Source organism: Lepidochelys kempii, chromosome 18 (genome assembly GCF_965140285.1).
Source record: "Lepidochelys kempii isolate rLepKem1 chromosome 18, rLepKem1.hap1, whole genome shotgun sequence".
NCBI classification, from domain to species: Eukaryota; Metazoa; Chordata; order Testudines; family Cheloniidae; genus Lepidochelys; species Lepidochelys kempii.
The window spans coordinates 8052836-8075120 of record NC_136397.1 but is presented as its reverse complement, the minus strand read 5'-3'; the positions used below and the strand labels follow the sequence as shown (position 1 = coordinate 8075120).

Here is a 22285-nt window from a genome sequence, read left to right as displayed (position 1 = left end):
CAGATACACCCTTTTTAAATGGTGTAAAATAGACCAGTCCTGCTTGATTTCTGTCATCCGAGATAAGCATGTACAAACCACTCCTGTTGTTTCTCTTCTCCACGTTTGGAACCCGCTGGCCATTGCTGCGTATGTCTAGTTTCACTACCCCCGTGGTAAACGGCATCTTGAAATAGAGATGATTCCTCAAATAATTAAAATGGGGGAAAGTGCTTACCTCAGTAATCTGTCAGTCATTCAGCTTCTTTGCATTAATCCAGTCCGCTCTGAGTCCTCTCCCTCCAAAGTGCTCTGTTCAGTGGCATATCCTCTAGTGCTAGTGTGGTCCCTTACGGTATCCCACCACTTATTCTTGTCGGCCTCTTTCTTTTTTCCTTCAATCTTGATCTGTGGGACTCTCATAGCTACATGTTATTAGGAATGCACTTTACCTGTCCAAACCATCTGAGCCTGCATTCCCTCATTTTTTTCACTGTTACTTTGAGCACATCTCTACGATGCACGTTCCTCCCGTGGTCTTTCTTGTTTACACCATTTATCCATCTTAACTTCTTGTGGAACAGATTGTTTGCTCATGTTTCTTCTGTTGCGTAACACTGAGTATTTGGTATTTGTGAAACACCATTTGATTTTTAACAGCCTTTGAATGTTGTCAGTATATAGCTATGTGTATCAGCCAGACATTTAAAACTGGATGGACCACCGTTTTTTAGACTTTCCCTTTAATCTTACTGGTATCTTCCTGTCACATACGACACCACATCTCTCTCTCCATGTGAGCTGGGTTTTATTATCCTACTTCTAATTTTGTCCTCCGTTTCCCCATTTTCCCAGAATCTGGATCCCAGATACTTGAAACTTTGTATTTTTGGTATTGTCTGCCCATCTGGTTTCAAGGATAATTCTTCAGTGTTCATATTACTGAAATTACACATCATATATTCTGTTTTTCCTCTGTTAATTTTGAGCCAATGTCTCTCCGGCACATCTCTGTATTCATCAATATCCTCTTCTATGCAGTGAAGAGAAAGATAGTTTCGAATATCCTCTGCAAATAACATGTACCAAGGTGCCTCTTTCTGAGAGTATCCAGGGCAAGTATGGACAGCATCCTCATCATTCAACGTTTGTAGCTAAAACAGACAGACATAATAATTACAGGTTTCAGAGTAGCAGCCGTGTTAGTCTGTATCTGCAAGGAGAACAGGAGTACTTGTGGCACCTTAGAGACCATCAAATTTATTTGAGCATCAGCTTTCATGGGCTACCGCCCACTTCATCGGATGCATAGAATGGAACATATAGTAAGAAGATAGATATATAGATACAGAGAACATGAAAAGGTGGAGTAAGAGGCTAATTAATTAAGATGAGCTATTATCAGCAGGAGAAAAAAACTTTTATAGTGATAATCAAGATGGCGCATTTAGACAGTTGACAAGAAGGTGTGAGGATACTTAGCGTGGGGAAATAGATTCAATATTGGTAATGACGCAGCCACTCCCAGGCTCTATTTAAACCCAAGTTCATGGTATCTAGTTTGCATATTAATTCAAGCTCAGCAGTTTCTCGCTGGAGTCTGTTTTTGAAGCTTTTCTGTTGCCAAATTGCCACAATTAACAATAATAATAATTGGTAGCGGCCATTTTTGCCAACTGCCAGTCTCTAACAAACTCCTCTGTGGTATTCTCAGTCACATTTCACACACAGACTGCAGAGTTTGTGACTAGGAAGCCCAACAAAAAATGCAAGTTCTGCAGTGCTTTGCACACTTATAATGCTTTCAACTAATGAATTAAGCCTCATCATACCCCTGTGATGTGGTGGAGGTGTTTTTTAAAAAAATAAAATAAAATACAATGACAAAGCATTTAAAAGTGCATGAAATTGTTTAGAGCCCAAGATATGAGCTTACTGTAAATCTAAATAATACAGTGTCGTAACTACAGTGCTTTGTGGTGGTAGATCATTGGCAAAGAAGGGCTAAAGGCTTAAAGGAAGATAGATAGAACAAACAAGATCTAATATGCATAGAGTGGAGCGTATCCATCAGAATTCAGTTTGTAGGTAGTGCACTTCATCAGTCAGAGGCTCTCATTCCTGGTGCTGAATGCCTCAGCTAACATTGAAGTCAGTGGGTGCTTGATATGTTGCAGGATTTAACCCTTTGTTCCTTATGTGTAAAATTGGACAATCTGTAGGTACCCAGCTGGGTGCCGTGAAGCTGAACTCACTGATGTTTGCAAAGCGCTTTGAGATCCCTGGATAGAGATGCTGTATTGCAGCCCCGTTATACTTATGGGGAGAATTAAGACATGAAAGATCAAGTGACTCCTGAAGTCATTTGTCATTCACTATTTTCAAGCCTCATTGTGTGGTATGGTCAAAGCCACCTAAGTAGGATGCGGGTAATTCGCAACAGTGATTTTAATTGGCTCACTGAGGTCCCCCATTCTTTCTCTAGCTCTGTCGCTTTGTCAGGGTGCCTGTAATTGCTGGGGTTGCTTTGTTGGGTGGTTTTTGGTGTACTTACCCTCTCAATAGAAATTAGCGGCGTTAATGACTCTGAAAGGTCACAAATCTCCTGCGGTCCTTTCCCTCTTCCTGTCTCATGTTGACAACCAAGACTATCCTGTAGCATGACAGAACACTGAGATGAACGTAAGATGTCAGTGGTCAGCTGGAAGCTATTTTGGATTTCTGCAATAGCAAGTACATAAAATATAACCATGAATCAGCTGAATGAGGTGAGCTGCAGGAACTACACAGCATAACCCTAAATTTTGGATAAACTCTGGGACAAAACTGAATCCACAAACCTGTTCCTATTTAAGTGGGTTTTCTGTGTGGACAGTGACTTGTTAAGAAATGATTTTAGTGCAGTTGCTGTTGACTTCATGTTATTTGTAAGACTTGTCTGTATTCCGCTTTCTCTACAGTGGCTTACCGTAACCTGGGCCAGAACTTGTGGGGGCCTCACAGGTATGGGTGTCTCTCAGGGATTCAGGTACGGACTGTGGTTTCTGGACCATGTGCAGCTCATAGTCTGCTCATCACCACAGAGGGGAAGCTCTGGAGCTGGGGTGAGTAGTATGCAAAAAGAGTGTGGATCAGTAACCCTTAGATCATGAATCAAGTAAAGATATTGCTGGCATAGAGGAAGGCATTGGTCTCTGCACGGCTCCTAAGATTATCAGCTGCCTGTATCGGAAGTGCTGAAAACGTGGCTCATTCAGAACTAGTTCCTGGAACAGCCTGGCTTCTGCCCTAGTTTTGAAGGGATATGTAGAACTAATTTGTACATTCCCCTAAACTCTTCTGTTAAGTGTTTGAGTCAAATAATTTAGCCTCTTTTCCCAGCTTCCACCAAGCGCACCAAACTTGCCTGGTGTGTCCAAAGAGCTGCCCTTGAAACGGAGTTCAGTGGGGCGGATTAGATCTTTGACAGCTAGTGGGTGACTTGCCCCTTGCTGTATATTGTGAATCCCGAGGAGACTAGTTCAGATGCATTAGAACGGCAGTTCTCCATCTTTTCCATATCATGTCTCCCACGCTTCAACTGGCAAAGCTTCAAGGCAGCCATCAGGAAAGGAAGTATGGTCACGCCCCTTTGAGACATGTTGCTATCCCCAGGTTAGGAACTCGTACAATAGGCAAGCTCTGCTTGGGAAGGATGGAGGAGTAGATAAAGCTCAAAGGGTTGTTTCTCCTAGTGTGAGGCCTGGTCACACTGAGAAGGGGTACAATGCAATGGGCAGGAAGAGGGATTGGAGTCTGTAGTATGTTCTTCTTTAATTTTAAAGGTCATCACCTGCTCATGCGTGTTGTTTGTGTGCACACTTCTCTCTAGGTCGTAACGAGAAAGGGCAGCTGGGGCATGGAGATACCAAGCGTGTGGAGGCTCCAAAACTCATTGAAGTTCTCAGCAACGAGGTGATCGCATCAGCAGCTTGTGGACGGAACCACACGCTCGCTCTGACGGGTACGGGAGGCTGCTGGGAAAGAGGAATTGGGCTTGGGCTATCAATCTCCTTACAGGACCCTGCAGAATACTGGGGCATACAGGGAACTGGTGCATCAAATACTGATCCTCAGGAAATGCACCTGGGAATGAGAGAGAGAGAGCACCTCGGGATCAAAAGACTTAAGGGTGAAATCCCAGTCCCATTGAAACAACACATGCATTACCTTCAATGGGGCCAGGATAGCACCTTAAGATTCCATCTCCCACTGCCACCTAGCCCTAGGTCATCAGAAGTGGATAGGGTCTTGGAAGCAGTACATTCAGTCCCTGGTGGGTAGCGGACACCTTGGCTTGTGAAGGGATGCAAAGGGAGTCCTTGGCCGAGAGCTGTGCTGCAGGGTCTTGTGGTCAAAGGGATCCTAAAGAATATGAAGGCTATTGAAAATGGTCTCAGTCTTACTCCACTTCTGAAACTTCCGTCACTGGGCATGAAAGGAAAAGATACTTGAGGTTTGTCTGCGTGGTGCCGCAGTCTGGACTACGGGGGTGTGAATTGTAGAGGGCTCTAAATGCCCATGGTAGACCCTGCTGGCACAACGATACCTAGTGCGTATTAATGTTTCAAGTGGGACTACATTAGTACCTTTTAATTCACGCCAGCGGTGTCTACATGGGGCAATTAGAGTGACCCATATGAGCGTGCTCTACGTTTCATACCACAGTGAAATGTAAACAAGCCCTTCGTCTTGCTATTTAGAGCGTAAGGCATGGCCGCCTGTGCATGGCCCCTCCTGCAGATGACTATCTCAATAGCAGTGCTATAAAATGGTGATTATGCCGCCTTGTTGCTAATTTCTCTTACTGTGATACATTCCTTCTCTGGGCTGGGCTGTACTACAAAGTTACATCTGCTTAACTACATTGCTCAAGGCTGAGAAAAGTTTCATGCCCTGTGTCATGTAATGAAGCCAACTTTAGCCCCGGTGTAGATGCTGCTAGGTCGATAGTTCTTCCATCAGCCTAGCTACTGCCGCGGAGAGGTGGATTTGCTGCAGTGACCGAACAGCCCCTTCCGTCGCTGTTGTCAGTGTCTACGTGCTACAGTGACTCAGCCGCACTGTTGAAGCCTTTCTAGTGGAGACCTAAGATTCTGGATGGCTTAAAGCTTATCTGTGTGGGGGCCTGGCCTTCACTTAAAAGTTAGGCTGACATAAGTACGTAGATCAGGGCTGTGAAAAATCCATCCCTGTGTCCGGAATTTGGTGACCTGATCCCCGCACAGTAGATGTAGCTGTGTTGATGGAAGAATGCTTCTGTGGACGTAGCTACTGTTGTTCGGGGAGGTTGTGTCTGCACTGATGGGAGGAAAACCCCAGTGTGGCAGCGTAGGCAGTGTCTACACTATAGGGTTAGGCCAGCATATCTATGGCCACAAAGCTATGCCAGCATAGTTCCCGCATACATCTATGCTACAGAAGCACCCAGGAAAGTTAATCCAAATTAACTAAAGCTGTGAATTTAAAGTGGATTTGTTAAACTGCTGTGTGGATGCTCTTATTCAAAATTAAAGTGGCATTAGAAGGGAATTAAGACAAACCAAATTAAGGCCATGTTAATTCCAAATAAGAGTGTCCACACGGGTTTAATATGATTTAGCTAATCCACATTCAAAGTCACTAAAGGTGTGAATTTTAAATAACTTTCTTGAGTGTCCCTCTGTAGACAACCGTAATGTTTGTTATGGGGCAATATGCTTTAATTTAGCATGGTGCATTGGAATGACCATCTCCATTCTGTGTTAATGGTTTTCCAGCAACTCTGCATTAACATGGAGGTTTAAACTTCTCCCTTAACTGCCACCCCTCCTCCTTCCCCTGCATTTGTTTCCCTCTTGTTCCAGAGAGTGGCTCTGTATTTGCGTTTGGAGAGAACAAGATGGGACAGCTAGGTCTCGGCAATCAGACAGATGCAGTTCCAAGTCCCACTCAGGTACTTCTAACGCTCTTCTTTGGGTTCCTCTGTCAGTCAACAGGTTCCTTAATTTCTCACGTCCTGGCTACCGCACTGGTGACCATTTTGGGGCCATATTGATCCTTAAAGCCAAATTGTTTGGACCTGGTTCCAGTAGGAGGAGCGAAGGTCGGGGGAGACATGGAATCTTCAGCCAGAACAAAAATTCTGCCTTATATTTCCTTCTGTTTGTTATTTACTGACTTGGAAAATAAATAGACAAAATACATGATGTGATGCTATTTGCTGGACCAGTGGAAAAGCCCCATCCAAACTGAAGATTATACAGTGTTACCTGAGTCAATTTAAACCTGATGTCAGATTGGTACTGGCTAACATGGCTTACCTGGCCAATGTGGATAGTCCAGACCATTTTAAAGCCATGCTCTAGATTAGCTCCCTATGTAGTCTAGAACATAAATTATAAAGCCAGAAGAGGCCAGAGTGATCATCTAGATCCTCCCGTAACTTTTAAACATGGTTTAAAAATGTTGGTTTCCCCTCAATGGCCAGGCAATCCAGTGTTCAAACAGCTCAGCTGCTAGATTGGTCCCTGGTGTGGCTAGGGACTCAGAGCATCCCATGTGAGTTTTTGGACCACCATAAATTGAATTTTTGATAGACAGGCTCTCAGATTTTCATATCACAAAGTCAAAACAATGGTCAAATTGGTCGCCCATGGAGGAGATTACCTGTTTCTTAGCCATTCCCATTCTTGTCTTGGAAAGCAAAATGGATCAGGGAGGAGAGCTTTCGCACCTCGGCTTGGAGATTAAACAGAGCCTGCCGCTGCCTTATAATCACTGGGATCCATTCTCTTATGGGTCTGGGCTGAAGACGTAAGAGCCAAAGGGTAGCAAAATATTGCCCCAGTGCATGAAGTAAGTGAAGAGAACATCCAGCTGAGGGCAGAGTGGAAGTTTACCTGAGTAGATATAACCTACTGTAACTCTGATGGAGCTGAAGTGCTAAAATACAAGTGTAGCCATCGTGGCACAAGCAGCAGGAGGGGCTAGCCTAGCCACCGGAGAATGTACCTAACAGCTCAGATGGGATTGTATTCAAGGTGGCTAGCCTCTCCCACCAGCTGGCTGCACTTCTGTTTTTAAGATGCTGGCTTGATCAGCGCTAGCGTGGGATGTCTCCTCAAGCCAGAACTTGCACCCCCAACTCCAGGGTAGACACTCCCTCAGTTCCTGTTTTCTCCTCCCTTCATATTTCTGTGGGTTACTTATCGAATTGACCATTTCCCAAACCCCCTTTTTCCTCTTCCCCAATATCGGGACAGTTATTCAAATGACAGGCCAGGTTTCTTCAGTTAGGTTTGCACAATTTTGGGTGTAAATTGGTACACACTAAACATAGCCACTTGGTGTATGCAAACGTCCTGCTTCACTGTACATGCAAATACCTGATTTGCCTAGGTAAGTTGGGCCTGGTATTTGCATGTGTGTCAGAAAACAACATTGTGCCCCTTGAAAGCCTAACCATGTATTTGCTCTGTGAGTCTGGCGGTGCTCACTGGCAGCCTAGAAGGGGCACTTGAGTTACTCTGTTTCATCTGTTTCCAAATGCTACTGTTGTCTTTTTCCTTTGTAGATAATGTACAACGGCCAACCTATTACCAAAATGGCCTGTGGGGCTGAATTCAGCATGATCATGGACTGCAAAGGAAACCTCTATTCCTTTGGGTGCCCTGAGTATGGACAGCTGGGTATGGTGGTTTATTTTTAAAGGACTATCTAGTTTTAATGACAGCTGACTTAAAATCCAGCCTGAGACAGCCACCAAGTTTTTTGTAGACTGGCATGTTGATATAATCTAAACAATAATGGGGGGGGCCAGGCACATCTTATCTCAGTCCCCTTCCAGAGGGGATGGTGGCCTTGTGTTTAAAGCCTACAATCTGGCTTCTCTTCTCTCTGCTCTGTTTGTATGACATTGGCCAATATGCTTCTCCTTTCTATGCCTCGGTTTCCCCAGGTATACAATGAGTGCTTCTACGCTGCCTCACATGGGGGTGGTGAGGCTTAATTTGCCAATATTTGTAAAGTGCTTTGGAGAGCCCCTGATGGAAAGGGAGAGAGAAATGCAAGGCGGCGCTGTTATAACAAAACGAAAGCTGTTGCCCCTGGAGTGTCTATTAAACCCCCATCATTTGGATTGCTAGACTGTGTAGTCTGTCGTTTCTGTGGCGCTGACAATATGCCACTGTGCATCCAGGCAGCGTGTTAAATTATGCATGAGCTGTACTTTGTCTGGTTAATGTCTAGTAGCTGTGATCTACAGAGCAGGGAGTGCGCATGCTTTCCTGCAGTAGAAGCTTTGATGCAGCCACGGGGTGCATCTTCTTGGAGGGTGGTGAGGATTTCCTGAGCAGGCTTGAAGGGTCTGCGAGTATGTCTGCACTGCAGAAAAAGACCGGTGGCTGGCCCAGGTTTGCTGACTCTGGCTTCCGGGGCTATAAAATTGCAGTGTAGATGCTTGGGCTGGATCCCAGGCTCTGAGGCCCCAAGCAGGGTGGGGGAAGAGTCTCAGAGCTCAGGCTGCACCCTGAGCCTGAATGTCTACACTACAATGTTGAGCCCAGGAGTGGGCAAACTACAACCCGGGGGCTGCATCCGGCTCTTCAGATGTTTTAATCCGGCCCTCGAGCTCCCACCAGCTAGCGGGGTCCCAGGCTTGCCCCACTCCGGCGCTCCAGCCAGGGAGCTGGGTCAGGCGCTTGCCCCGCTCTGTGCGTGCCGTGGCTCCATGCGGCTCCCGGAAGCAGCAGCATGTCCCCTCTCCAGCTCCTATACTAGGGGTAGCCAGGGGGATCCACATGCTGCCTCTGCCCCAAGCGCCGCCCCCGCAGCTCCCATTGGCTGGGAACTGAGGCCAATGGGAGCTGCGAGGGCAGCGCCTGTGGACAGGCAGCACACAGAGCCTCCTGGCTGCACCTCCGCATAGGAGCCGGAGAGGGGACAAGCCGCTGCTTCCAGGAGCTGCTTGAGGAAAGCGCCGCCCGGAGCTTGCATCCCTGACCTCCTCCCGCACCCCAGCCCTGATCCCCCTCCCACCCTCTAAACCCCTCTATCCCAGCCCAGAGCACCCTCTTGCACCTCCAACACCTCATATCCAGCCCCACCCCAGAGCCTGCAGCCCCCCGCTGGAGCCCTCACCCCCTCCCACACCCCAACCCCCAATTTAATGTGCATTCATGGCCTGCCAAACAATTTCCATATCCAGGTGTGGCCCTCAGGCCAAAAAGTTTGCCCACCCCGATTTAGCCCCATGAGCCCAAGTCAGTTGACCTGGACTCTGAGACTTGGTGCCGTGGGTTTTTTATCGCAGTGTAGACATACCATGACGTGCTGGAGGTGCAGTTTCCTGACAAAATGGGAAATGACATTAAATTGCCTGTAGAGGAAATAAGGTGGAAATCCTTTATAAATGGGAAAAGCTCCAGGAATAGCTGCAAGGAATCCTTTCCCCTTAACGAGAGGGGAAGCGCTTTTGGGAGCTCTGTTCTGTGTTTGTACTGTGCTTAGCGCAATGGGGGCCCGGGTCATGACTAGGGCTCCTAGGTGCTACTGCAGTACATGTAATAATGTCTGTATGTAGTGAGAAGTATTCCATACCTCCCTTTTCAGAGGGAGTCAAAGGTTAGCAAAGAAACTGTTACCCTGATGAGTGTAGTAACTTAGAGTGGTGATCCTATCCCATGGGTCATGGGATGTCTCTTCAAGAGGGTTCCTGCTGAGTTACTGAGTGGTGTGGGCCAGGGTACCGGCCACGCAGAGTTCCTTTTCACATCTGTCTTTGCCCTACAACAGGACACAATTCCGATGGGAAGTTCATCGCCCGTGCTCAGAGGATAGAGTACGACTGTGAGCTGGTGCCCCGTCGCGTTGCCATCTTCATCGAAAAGACAAAAGATGGGCAGATCCTTCCTGTCCCTAACGTGGTCGTGCGAGATGTGGCCTGCGGTGCTAACCACACGGTAAGGCTGGGATTTCACCTGGCAGTCTGAAGCACTGTCCGCAGTAGTGCTCCTTAAAGAAACCGATTCCCTATCTAGCGTTGCTCAGTGTTCAGTCATTGGGATTCTGCTGGGATTTGACAGAAATTGATTTGATGAGTTCCCCCTCAATGCGCTGTACCTTCCACATGTAGTTAAATCACTCCCGGTGACTGGCAGTTACGTAGTCTCTAAAAATGACTTTCGTTCGTGCTGGATTCTCAGTAATAGGCACAGAGCTGCTCTGAACAGATCTGGTCACGGGCCAAGAATTTTCTGAGTTCCAGGAGTTTTGGGTTCGGAATCTTGGTTTGTCCCACCTCTAACCAGAAGTCGCACTCGACCTCGTTGAAAACCTTCCCTCAGGTTTATCCTCCGAGGTGTTAAAGCCTTCGGTGCTTTCTCTTCACTCCTTTCCATGAGCTCTATCTAAGGGCATGCCGACCCTCGGGCCTGGGGTGTTATTCCAAGCTTGAAGAGGCCTACTCCTGCTAGCTGGGATTGATTGCGCTGGGGCGTTAAACATAGTGTAGTTGCAGCAGTGCGAACGGCAGCGCAGCTGGCTGCCCTGAGTACCGTAGAGTCCTAGAATCTCAGGGCTGGAAGGGACCTCAGGAGGTCATCTAGTCCCACCCCCTGCTCAAAGCAGGACCAACCCCAACTAAATCATCCCAGCCAGGGCTTGGTCAAGCCTGACCTTAAAAATATCTAAGGAAGGAGATTCCACCACCTCCCTAGGTAACGCATTCCAGTGTTTCACCACCCTCTTAGTGAAAAAGTTTTTCCTAATATCCAACCTAAACCTCCCACACTGCAACTTGAGACCATTACTCCTTGTCCTGTCATCTGCTCCCACTGAGAACAGTCTAGATCCATCCTCTTTGGAACCCACTTTTAGGTAGTTGAAAGCAGCTATCAAATCCCCCCTCATTCTTCTCTTCTGCAGACTAAACAATCCCAGTTCCCTCAGCCTCTCCTCAAAAGTCATGTGTTCCAGTCCCCTAATCATTTTTGTTGCCCTCCGCTGGACGCTTTCCAATTTTTCCACATCCTTCTTGTAGTGTGGGGCCCAAAACGGGACACAGTACTCCAGTATGTGCCTGTGGTCTCTGATCGGCACATGCTCAGGGCTGCTGGCACATTCTTCTGTTTGTCCTGCTGCAGCTACGCTCTGCATTCGGTGTGCTAGCTAGGAGTCCCATCCCCAGCTCCCAAGTGCAGACCTACCCTAAAAGTATGTTCATTCCAGACTTAAGGCTGTAATCCCGTGACTGTGGACTATTTGCAAGGCTTTAGCCAATGGCACAAAGGTTTGATCACAACTTTGTCTTGGTACATGTTGAAACTTCTCTAGGGATAGTTGGAGTCAGACACCTTTTCTTAGAATCGGTAATTCACACAGTGGAAGGATGGGAAATGTGCTAAATCTGCTGACGCTAATCTGTAATATAGGCCGTCGCTTGCACAAACCTTCTGTTTCTCCCTGCCCTGCTTAGGGTTTGAGTCCAATCTTGGTGTAATCAGATTATGATTTTTACTTTGTGTGGGAGGTGTCCTAATCCAATTTGAGTCGTTTGAATCCTTACCATTTAGTGGTTTGAAATGCGTAATCATAGATTAAAAATAATAAACCCCCTCCAAACCTGAAAATCCACTCTGTAATAGCTTGCTGAGAGACAGACGGACTTGTTAAGCAAATAACGGAGGAAAAGATACATGTGTACCCACAGAATGCCTGAAGTATAAATGTCTTTTGCAATTATTGTTGCTGAGACGTTTTATCTGACTAGAGCTGCCATGTGACTTAACCCCTCTAGTACTGGAGGCCACATCTTGGGTGGCAGCTAAATTCTAATTGTTGTGTAAATGCACCAGGCAGAGCCCTGGGATTTTATGGCCCATTGTTGAGTAGCTCTGTATAGAGCAGCACAAAAGCTCTGAGCAGGAATCCTGGGGGAGGTGTCAGGGTCCTCAGCTTGTTTGCTCTTTCTCCAGTTTAATCAATATTGGAGTATGAAATTGACGGAATTACCCAGCTGTCTAGACACCTAGCCCTTTTTGCTTCTGGCTTTATTACTCCAGGAGAGGAGTGGGAAGACATGTGACTTAACAACAATTAAGATAAGAGGGGAAGAATGGAATAGTTGGCAGAGAAAATAGTGGAATGTCCTTGTATTAAATGCATCATCTCAGTGGTTTTAGCCCCTGCAGTGTAGAATTCGCCACAGGTTATCTTTATGCCTCTGATAAACTGCATTTGGTTGTCTGCCAAGATCTGTAGAGCAGAACGAATAATCCATTCTGCAAATAGCTGCATGGTGGGGAGACATCTTCCTGTGTCTAAACCCAACTGCATGTCACCATCTGTCCCTTTGCAGCTTGTTTTAGACTCCCAGAAGCGTGTGTTCTCCTGGGGCTTTGGTGGCTACGGCCGGCTGGGCCATGCTGAGCAGAAGGACGAGATGGTGCCACGGCTGGTCAAGCTCTTTGACTTCCCGGGCCGTGGGGCAGCTCAGATCTACGCTGGCTACACCTGCTCCTTTGCTGTCAGCGAAACAGGTCAGTTGCCCCGTCTTTCTTTGCAGATGGGCCTTGGCATAAAGCCATCATTCCCCACAAAGTCTGTCTTGTGAGAGCCATGCTCCAATAGACAGCCTTTGTCTCCATTCAGGGAGAGCTCACTTATGAATCTTCCCGGTATCTTTAAAACAAAACCTGGAGTGATTGACCAGCATGTGTTATAGCGTCTGTGCATTTCGAATGGATTTCTGTGTCCGAGAATATCTCCGAGTCTGATGTTGGTTGGTTTGTTTGCTCTCTTTTGCAGGTGGCCTGTTTTTCTGGGGAGCCACAAACACCTCCCGTGAGTCAACCATGTACCCCAAAGCTGTGCAGGACCTCTGTGGCTGGAAAATCCGCAGCTTGGCCTGTGGGTAAGTGACCGCTCCTGTCCCCAGAAATGAGGAGGTGGGAACCGTTGCCCACAGCTTGCCTGAATGACATCGTAGAAGTAGTGCTGTTAGCTGGCAGATCCAAGGACAGAAGGGGCTGATAGTAGGAGCAGCGAATCTGGCCCCATGAAGTGGCTCTTCCTGACTAGTTATATTTACAGACACAGAGATCTGATTCGATTATCCAGGGCTTGGGTCCAGCTCTGCTTGATGGATCCAGGTAGTGGTGATGAGTTTGTTTGTTTGCTTGCTTTTTGACCCTGTGCTAGGGGAAAACCTGCTGGATACATAGGGTGAGTATTCTTAATAGCAGTAGAAAAGGAAGGGAGGTCTGAGGCCTGGTTAAAGCAAGGGTGGAGGGAAATGGCCCACGATAAACGAATGTCTGGGTGCAACTATCTCCTCCTAGAAAAGGCTTGTTGCCTTGCCCTGTGCTGGGAGGGAGCTGACGACGTCTTTGTTTAGATTCATGAGGAAGGGTGGAGAACCCATCATGGGATGTCTGACCTTCCAGTTCCTGCTCTGGGGTTGGGATGATGGGTTTTGTGGGGGGTTGTATGGTTGCTGCAGTCAGTTGAGCGTGGGGGAGAAACTGTCAAATCTTTGAGAGACCAGGTGGGTGAGGTAATGTCTTTTATTGGGCCATCTTCTGTTGGTGAGAGAGACCAGCTTTGGAGCTACACAGAGCTTCTCTCCCAACAGAAGTTGGCTCTGTAAAGATATGACCTCTCCCACCTGGTCTCTCTAATATGCTGTGACCAACAAGGCTCCAACACCGCAGGCAAATCTTCAAATCAAGTGATCATTAAACAGGTTTTAATCAGTGTATTCTTAAAATCTCATCCATTCTCCAGCAATCCTGTGTGTGTGTGGAAGAGGGGGTGCTGTTCAGTGTTTCTAGGTTGCTTAGAGGATGCTTCTGCTTGTATTAATGGGAGGTTTGTGAGCAGCATGAGCATTTGATTAGAGGTCCGTGAGAAATAGAATGATTCTATCTCCTCCTCACCTGTTTAAAACCCTCTTTCTCCAGGAATCCTTCCTCCTTGGTCTCCTATCCTCTTCACCCTCTCCCTTATCTGGCCTGTTGTCTCACGACACACCTATCTTTGTCTTGTCTCTCTGTGACTGCAAGCTCTTCAGAGTGGGGAACATCGGGATCTGTTTGAAAAGTCCCCCTGTAAATATACTGTTACTAATTTTACTATGCTGCAATGAAGAAACCTAGCACGTGACCTCTAAGGGCCCTACAAACTTTGAGAGTAAATCTTTACACTGTGACTTAAAGATTTCTTTCCCCACTCTCTCGATCCAGGCATTCCCCTGCATGTTCTTCTGTCGCTAAAAAGCAAGCAACTTCTGATACATGGATGTTCATTCAAATGAACATCGATCTCTGACTTGCCTGACTTCTGTTGGAGTGGGAGCATAGTATTAGTAGACATGGGAAGAGAATCTCTTTAAGACCTAATGTTTGTTCAACCTCTCCTTGATTTTCTGTTAAAGGTTTTTATCTTGAGTATGTTACAGGGCTTCTCTCAACAAATTTAGGCCACCAACTCTTGCTGGTGGCGGCTCTGACAAACTCGGCTCTCTATCCCTGCTTCCCGTGCCCTTCAGTGAGAGCCTGGCCCAGGGAAGGCGGGTCAGGAACTCACCTGCCACCTGCAGAGTTGCAGGCTCCTCATGTCCCAGCCGGGTGGGAGCAGGGTAGCTGCCCAGGGGACTGTTCTTGGGACCGAATGCCATAGCTGACGAGCCACCTCCAGCGCTGTGCACACTGGCCCCGTGCATCTCCAGAGGCGCTGCCCAGAGCCCCCGAAGAGGCTGGGTGGTGCAGGGCGCTGATCCCCGCTGGCAGGGCCAGCACAAAACTAAGGCAGTGCTTCTCGCTGCCCTTGGTAACCGCTATTCAGGAGCAAGAGCTGGACGGGGCAGGGAGGGGGCGCTGCTTTGCCCCAATCTCTGCCAATGCTTGGGACGCTGTCGTGGCCACACACAAACTCCGCTGGTGGCCACGTTTGAGAAACGCTGCGTTCGGGAATGAATAGTTATGGGGCTCCATTTTGAGGCGGGCCTCTGACTTCAGTGGGGCTCCACAAGGATCCACCCACCCAAGCCAGGTGCAGCTGGATCAGGCCTTGCAGCACTTTGGAAAACAGCTGGACCAGGGTTTGCATCTGAGGAAGAAAGCATCCAAAAATACTTGGGGAAATTCTCTTCTGGTACCAAGCAGCCAGTTGGCATGGGAAACGAAAAAATGGGGCTGCCGGGGGGCGGGCGTGAAGGCAGATCGTGTAGCAGTAACAGCCTGTGTACCTGTTTCAGGAAGAGCAGTATTATAGTGGCTGCAGATGAGAGCACAATCAGCTGGGGCCCATCTCCGACCTTCGGTGAACTGGTAAGAAGGCAGCTGTGGACTTGCACAGAAACCCTAGCCAGGCTGGTCCGGTACCAGAGAAGATAAGATTGCAAGCAAAGAGATGGGGAGAAACAGCATTACAAGTGGACTGCTGTAATCCTGTGATCGCTACATTAGTGGGGTGTTGTATTTTTATATGGTCACTGTCCTCCTTAATTTAGTTATTAAAGGGAAAAATTTTTTCCTGTAGCACATGTTGAAAAGTTAGCCTGGAAGATGCAATAATAGGTAATTTACACAGAGATGAAGTGCTACACAGAAACGTACCTTTCTGCTCACTCCTACACACACAACTATGCCAAGTATTCTCCCAGAGAAAATTACCAAAATATTCCGAAGTGAATTTTTCTGGAAGCAGGGAGGTTGTGCAGGAGAGAAGGGGAGGAGAGGGATGCGTGGGTGCACTTAACTCATAAACCCAAGTGAGTTCTGTATCTCAGTGAGAACTGGCTTCCCAAATAACTGGAAACACTCAGCGTTGCCTTGTGCCTAACAACCTCTAGAAGGCAATTGGCTTCACCCTAATGCACTTCTTGTGTCTAATTATCGAATGTTTTATCTCACCACTTTTTTGAGCCCATGTAACAGCCCTTCTATCTCATTCCTTAAGAGCTATTTGAGGGCTGGGGTAGTGTGACATAACTATCTAATATGCACCATTTTCCCAGGGAAATCATAGTTTGACTACTTCCTCTATGCTGGGGTGGCCGAATTGCAGCTTGCGAGCCACATGCGGCTCTTTTACCATTAAAGTGTGGCTCGCGGAGCCCCCCCCCATTTTCATCTACCAGACTGGGAGCGGGGAAGCTCAGGACCTCTGCCTTGCAGCAGGGTGGTGCAGAAGGGGCTTCTGCCCAGTGGGGAGGGGGGTCTTGAGGCTTCAGCCCTGTGGGGCACACCTGCCAGGGCTCGGGGCTTCAGCAGCAGCAGGAGCAGGGTTGAATGCCCAACCTCCAGCTCCCGGCAGGTGTGCCCACGCTCTCAAACTTCTGAAGAGTGTTGTATGTGGCTCGGGGGGCCAGTAAATTTGGCCACCCCCGTGCTATACTTTTGTATGGTGACTGTATATCTGCCTTCTTGGTTCGAATTCTCAGTGTCCCAAGTGACTGGGGTAGAGCTAGACTGCTTGTGACTCTGGATTTCTCTGTGCGTGCATTGCAGTGTTTTGAATTTTCAGTGGTTTCAAGATTTAGCCACCATATTGGCTTTTTTGTTTCATACTGATTTAGCTGTTCTGATCCTTTTTTTTTTTTTTTTCCCCTTGACGTATTGATTAGCTGCCTTATCAAAGTCCCATTGCTCATCGCATTTGACTGCTACTCTTAGAAGTTTGGAAAACGAAGTTTCTTTGGCCTGCCTACCCCTTTTCCAAATGAAGCTGAAAATAACATAATTCTGAGTTGTTGGTGAGGTGTCCTTTCCTCATGCCCCAGCATCAATACGCCACTCACATGCTGGCAGTCTTGCTTTGGGGATAACAGTTTCATAGAATCATAGAATATCAGGGTTGGAAGGGACCCCAGGAGGTCATCTAGTCCAACCCCCTGCTCGAAGCAGGACCAATTCCTGCTTTGTTTTCCTCTGCAGAACCATTTTTGTAGGACCAACAAAAAACCCAAGGATTTTATAAAATACAAACTAGAAGCCAGAGCCTTTTTCCTCTTGGTCTTCAGGAAATTTTTTTTGTAATTGCTAGTTCTTCCTGTGTGTCTGCTGCCCTTGCAAGCAGTTAAACTTGCCTAGGAGAATTGCTAAGCTCCGTACCTTTGGTTATTCCATGGGGCTACTCCAGAAGCCAGTGAAAACCAAGGGAATGGGCCAAATAACACAATCCAGCCTCTTGGACAATGGTTAGATTGTGGTTTACCCTCTGATCTTACAAGTCCCCTTCTGCATTTATCTTCACAGGGCTATGGAGACCATAAACCCAAGTCTTCTACTGCAGCCCAAGAGGTGAAAACCCTAGATGGAATTTATCCAGAGCAGGTGAGAGCAGACCCAGCAAATAAAAACATGAGCTGTTAGCATAGCAGACTGGATTGCAGCCTGAGAGGTTCATTTCACATCTCATGCTTCTGAAAATCAGCGCCCTATTCATAATCCCGTTCCTCATAATACTCTGCTTTGATGCTTCGAAGCATGGCAGTGAGATCCCTGTTTAACCTCAGGATATTGGGTAATGGGATTGTCCTATGCAAAATACACCAGCAACTGGAGGTGGAGGGAAGTGCAGGGGAGTCTGTTTTCCATAGGTAATGGAAAGGCGTCTGTGTATAGACAGTGTGTAGGTATCTGTGTATTGCTGCTCTCAGAGAGGACTGCACAAGTAGAAACCTGGCTCAAACAGATTGTTTCTGGGTTGGGTATGTGCCATGTGTATGCACAACAAGTGGGGAGGAGGGCTGTAAAATGGAGTAAAATCCCCGTAGGTGTAGAGTAGACGCTTGTTAATGTTCATTAATCCATTCATTTTAAATCCGCACAGAAATTGACCAGACTTCCTACTCCATCCCTTATGCGGATACCCAAGCAGGGAGATGGTGTCCATCATTCGTGTCACCATGGCGCCCATGATAGATGCAATGAATGTGGTGTGTCAGCAAACCTCTCACAAGGAGTTAGAGGAACGTAGGGATGGGGTGTAGTTTAAATCAAGACTGGATGCTGTTCTAAAAGATATGCACTAGGAACTAGTCTGACCACCTTCCCCAAAATAGATGATCACAATGATCCCTTCAGGCTTTGGAATCTAGCAATTGTGCGCTTTGCTAGTCCTTGCACATTGTTCCTCCAAAGGTGAGTTATAAGAAGCCACTGATCATAAAAAGACTTGTGGTTTCCCTGGCTCTTACACAGCAATTGTCATCAGTAGAACTCCGTGTGCCTTACAGTCTGATCAGTATCACTACCTCCATTTTATGCCTGGGGAAACTGAGGCACCGTCACACAGCAGAGCCGGGACTAGAACCCAATCTCCTGAATCGCAGGCCAATGCTGTACCCACTAGACCTCCCAACTCGGCAGTTCGTTAGCAATGGAAATCCAGTATAACCTTTATGGTGGCAAATGCTTTGTTCTGTCTACCCAGGTGGCGATGGGCTATGCCCATTCTTTGGTGATAGCCAGGGATGAAAGCGAAGTGGAGAAAGAGAAACTAAAGAAGCTTCCTGAATATAACCCCCGCACCCTCTGATAAGGCCAGGGCCCCGCGCCCCCCTGCCATGGCAGCTGTCATTTCCAATGTGCACTGGGACCGAAAGAGATTGCAGACCGGCATTGAGACCTGACCGAAGCTTTTTGTTAGCCTTTCCGAGGTTCAATTTTATAAGCGATTCACAGTTTTAACTACCTGTTACTGTATCATTTCCAAAGTGTTCAGTTCTTTTAAACGTTTGACATTTGCTCCTGGCTCACGAGTTCCTATTCCGATGAAAATGGCAGGACCTTTTGGCATATAAACCCCACGTACTTTGGTGAGCAGTGGAACAGCTGCTGACGCATAAGAAGGGCCACATGGCGCTTGTTGCATTGAATTGAGGAGAGTCCCAGTTGCCACTAAGAGCTTGGGGGAAGATTTGGAGAGGCACAAATGGCCGTAAGCACCCAATTCCCATTGCCTTTCAATGGAAGTTAAACCCCTAATAGCCCTGTGTGCCTTTGAAAATCTACCCTGAGTGTCTATGGGGCCATCTCTTTGGTGAACTGAGGCAGTCAACTGCTGAGATCTCTCTCCAGAATCAAATTTACATTTTCATCTCTCTAGTTTTAATGTGCTGGTCTCTGTTCTGTGTGAGGAGCGTCTGACATAAGCCCCAAGGAGCGGGCATCCAGCTGTGTAACCCCTTGGTAGATTAAGCTGCGGGACTCTGTCTGCCACCTATTTCATGGCTGTTTCATAAGCGTTGACCTTTTTGTGCGACTTAAATTGTTTCCATTCAGATTAAAAACCTCCATCAAGACAAAATCTAGATCAACACATTCAGATAGCACCTGGTGCCTTGGTAGATGGGTACCCCAAAATCTGACACACCTTGGGGCTCGTTTTTCAGCAGAGCACTCACAGCTCCAGTTGAAAACAACAGGATCGGCAGGTGCTCACCCACGCTGAAAAATGAAGCCCTAGGTATGTCAAGTCAGGCATCAAAACCTGTGGTCACTTATGAAAAGGCTGTCACGAGTGGTGCTCCTGAGTGCTGATTGTAAATGAAGTTGATTCAAAGTGAGGTTGATTCCAAGGGTAATTGTGTTTTGTGTGAGGTTTTCATAGCAATTTGCCTCACTGATGTTTTCTTTGAGAGTCTGAAGTCTTCAGAGATGGGGCCTAAATAAAAACCCAGGATTCAAACACCGCTGAATTTGTTGGGGATGGGAGGGTTAGATCAGAACTTTGCAGCCCAGGCCTCTCCCTTTGGTCGGTGAGACATGAGCCTTGATCAAGTAAGTCTTATTTGCCTGCTTAATACGTACTAGACATAAGGAGTCCCACTGCAGTCAGTGGGCTGCTCTGAGCGCATAGCTGAGCATGTGTGTAAGTCTTTGGAGGATCAGGGCCTCTGACAGTAGGGGGGTTAGAATTAGTCAGAAAACAACCCCTCAGCGCTGACATTTCAATAAACGTCTTTTTCCCTAAAAACTTGCGGTTTTTTTTACCAGCTCGCTGCAGGCATTCGTTAGGGGATCCTTTGTCTTCCTCCCCTTGGAAATTACTGCCTCCTGCTGACCCATGAACCCTGTCTATACAGTCGCATCCAATTCCTCCAAACTGGGTGTTGGAGCAGGTGCTGGGCCAGACTCTGCTGGTGAAAATGGACAGCAGTTCCACCAGCAGGGACTTGGCCCTCGATTTGATTCTTGAGCAGCTGTTGAACCAAATTGGTTTTGCTGGCGGAGAGATGCAAAGAGCTCCCAGCCCTGGACGGTCTGGAGGTTTATTATTTTTCGATTACGATCAGATACCCATCAAAAGTTTCTTCTATTCCAATACTCTGCACTGTCCTGGAGAAACAAAGGTGCCTTTTAACAGAGTGCTCTGCTCTGTCTCCACACAAATGGCTTTTCCTTTCTCGTTACCCTAGCAAGCTGCACTGATCTCTAGAGGCAATGTTTGCTAGCATCCTGGTACACTGCAGTTCTGGGATTCTTGCAGTACTTGCTGCAAAAAACATTGTTTATTGTGTTTAAAGTAAAAAATTCCTTGAACATGGAAAGCAGCTGGGTGGAGAAGTTCTTCAATGGAGTCTTTGCTTTGCTAGTTTAATAATGTTAGTCAGCCTTTCCCATTTACAGTATTGAGTAAATCCAGTGGCCTCAATCTTAACTGTCTTCCCCCCACCCCTCCAGCCAGGTATCTAGGGCCCATTTGAAAGCCCGATAAATTTAATAGGAGTTTTTTCTATTGACTTCTGTGATTCCATAGACTTTGGATCAGGTGGATTTCTAGAAAAGTGGGATTTCCCTTGCGATGTCAGACCACAGCAGTAGCCAGCTGCAGTGTCTGCACCTGGTTAATTCTGCATGGAGCAGCACTGAGTGTTTAACGAAACTGAACTGAACTCCTGTTCAACCAGGTGCCTACATGTACAGTTGTTATAAACCACCTTCAAACAGTGCGGTCGCAATTTTTCCAAAATATCTGACTAATTTTCAGTGCCTGTGTTTATGGGAGGCTAATTTAGTCACCTGGAATTTCTTTTGCTTTGTTTTTTCTCCCCAGATGCACTAGGCACCCAGAGCTCCCATTTGAAATCAATTGTTGTCATAGGCACTCAGTGCTTCTGACAGTGGGCCTCCAAGTGTCTTAAATGGAACACCCTAAATTAGTCAGCCTCAAAGAGAGATTTGTCTGGAGAATTGAAATCCAGGCCAGAGGTTCTGCTACAATCAAACTCACCTGAGCCTTTTCACCCACATCACCAAAACCTTTGCACCGAGCTTTGCAGTTGCTCTCTGAGAAGCGACCACAAAAGTGGCAGGGCAGGATTCCACGGTTGTGTGGCCTGTCTGTCTTTCTTGGTATAATGCCAAACTCCCGAACAAAAATCTCCTTTCGGACTGTGTCCTTGGCTCACTTACTAGCCCACTAACAGATGCAGGACATGAGCGGACAGAGGTTTGACTTGGCCGTGACCAGTTCCCAAGATATTGGTCTGCAGCACTGGAAATCTCAACTCTTACGGACCCTTTCTGGGGTTGGGAGTTTGCATGCCAGAGGCCAGGTGCCAACTCTCCGTCTGACCTAGTATTAAGCTGTTTCAGCTATTTAAAAAAAAAAAAAAATTAAAGTAACCTTCACCCAAAAATTATTCAAACCAAAAGGGGCTGAACCTCCCAAGGCAGACAAAGTCCTGCCTGTGGTAGTTAGAAATTAAACATTATTCACGTTCCTCATTAACTTCTCCCCCAGCTGCCTTCTTTGTGCTCTTACCTTGGGAGAGTGAAAGAGAGTCGGAGAAAAAGGATCTTGGAGCAGTTTTTGGTTTAGACGAGATGAAAGGTTCCTGGGTTAGTGCTGTAATTGTATTTTCATGGGTTTTTTTTATATTTCTTGGAGTAAATGTTTAAATAAACAACATCATTGTGTACACCTTTTGGTTTAGAGGCCTCTGTTGATAGCCTGGAAGTGGGCATGTGTGCTACTCCTCAGTATTTTCCCCCTTCTACTCCCCTGAGTGAATTTACTTGTGAAAAAGATGCCATACTGATAGGAAACCCTTCAAAGTTAATCTTCCTTGCTTGCACCCCTCTCACGACTTAGAGCAGTGGCTCTCAAACTTGTTTGATCATGGGCCCCCCGCCCCCCCCGTTGTGTCTGTATTTGTGTGCGCCCCTCCTTCTCCTGCCACACAAGTACATACACTGTTCTATGCACACCGCGTCCTCTGAGGACCTGATTGGCTGGAGAAATCAGCATTGCTAGTTATTCACGGCTGTGGGTAAAA

At 47.0% G+C, this 22285-nt stretch overlaps 1 protein-coding gene across 1 annotated transcript in view; it reads left to right on the top strand.

Annotated features, from left to right (window-relative positions):
* Positions 1 to 21928, top strand: part of RCC2 (regulator of chromosome condensation 2) — a 38367-nt gene extending 16439 nt beyond the window's left edge. The window contains exons 5-14 of the mRNA XM_073316268.2: positions 2940 to 3083; positions 3851 to 3982; positions 5865 to 5953; positions 7574 to 7688; positions 9793 to 9959; positions 12356 to 12536; positions 12805 to 12910; positions 15254 to 15326; positions 17256 to 17333; positions 18436 to 21928. Of these exons, the coding sequence (XP_073172369.2) occupies positions 2940 to 3083; positions 3851 to 3982; positions 5865 to 5953; positions 7574 to 7688; positions 9793 to 9959; positions 12356 to 12536; positions 12805 to 12910; positions 15254 to 15326; positions 17256 to 17333; positions 18436 to 18540 (1190 nt within the window). The 3' untranslated portion in view covers positions 18541 to 21928. The remainder of the gene's footprint in view (positions 1 to 2939; positions 3084 to 3850; positions 3983 to 5864; positions 5954 to 7573; positions 7689 to 9792; positions 9960 to 12355; positions 12537 to 12804; positions 12911 to 15253; positions 15327 to 17255; positions 17334 to 18435) is intronic.
* The last annotated feature ends 357 nt before the right edge of the window (positions 21929 to 22285 follow it).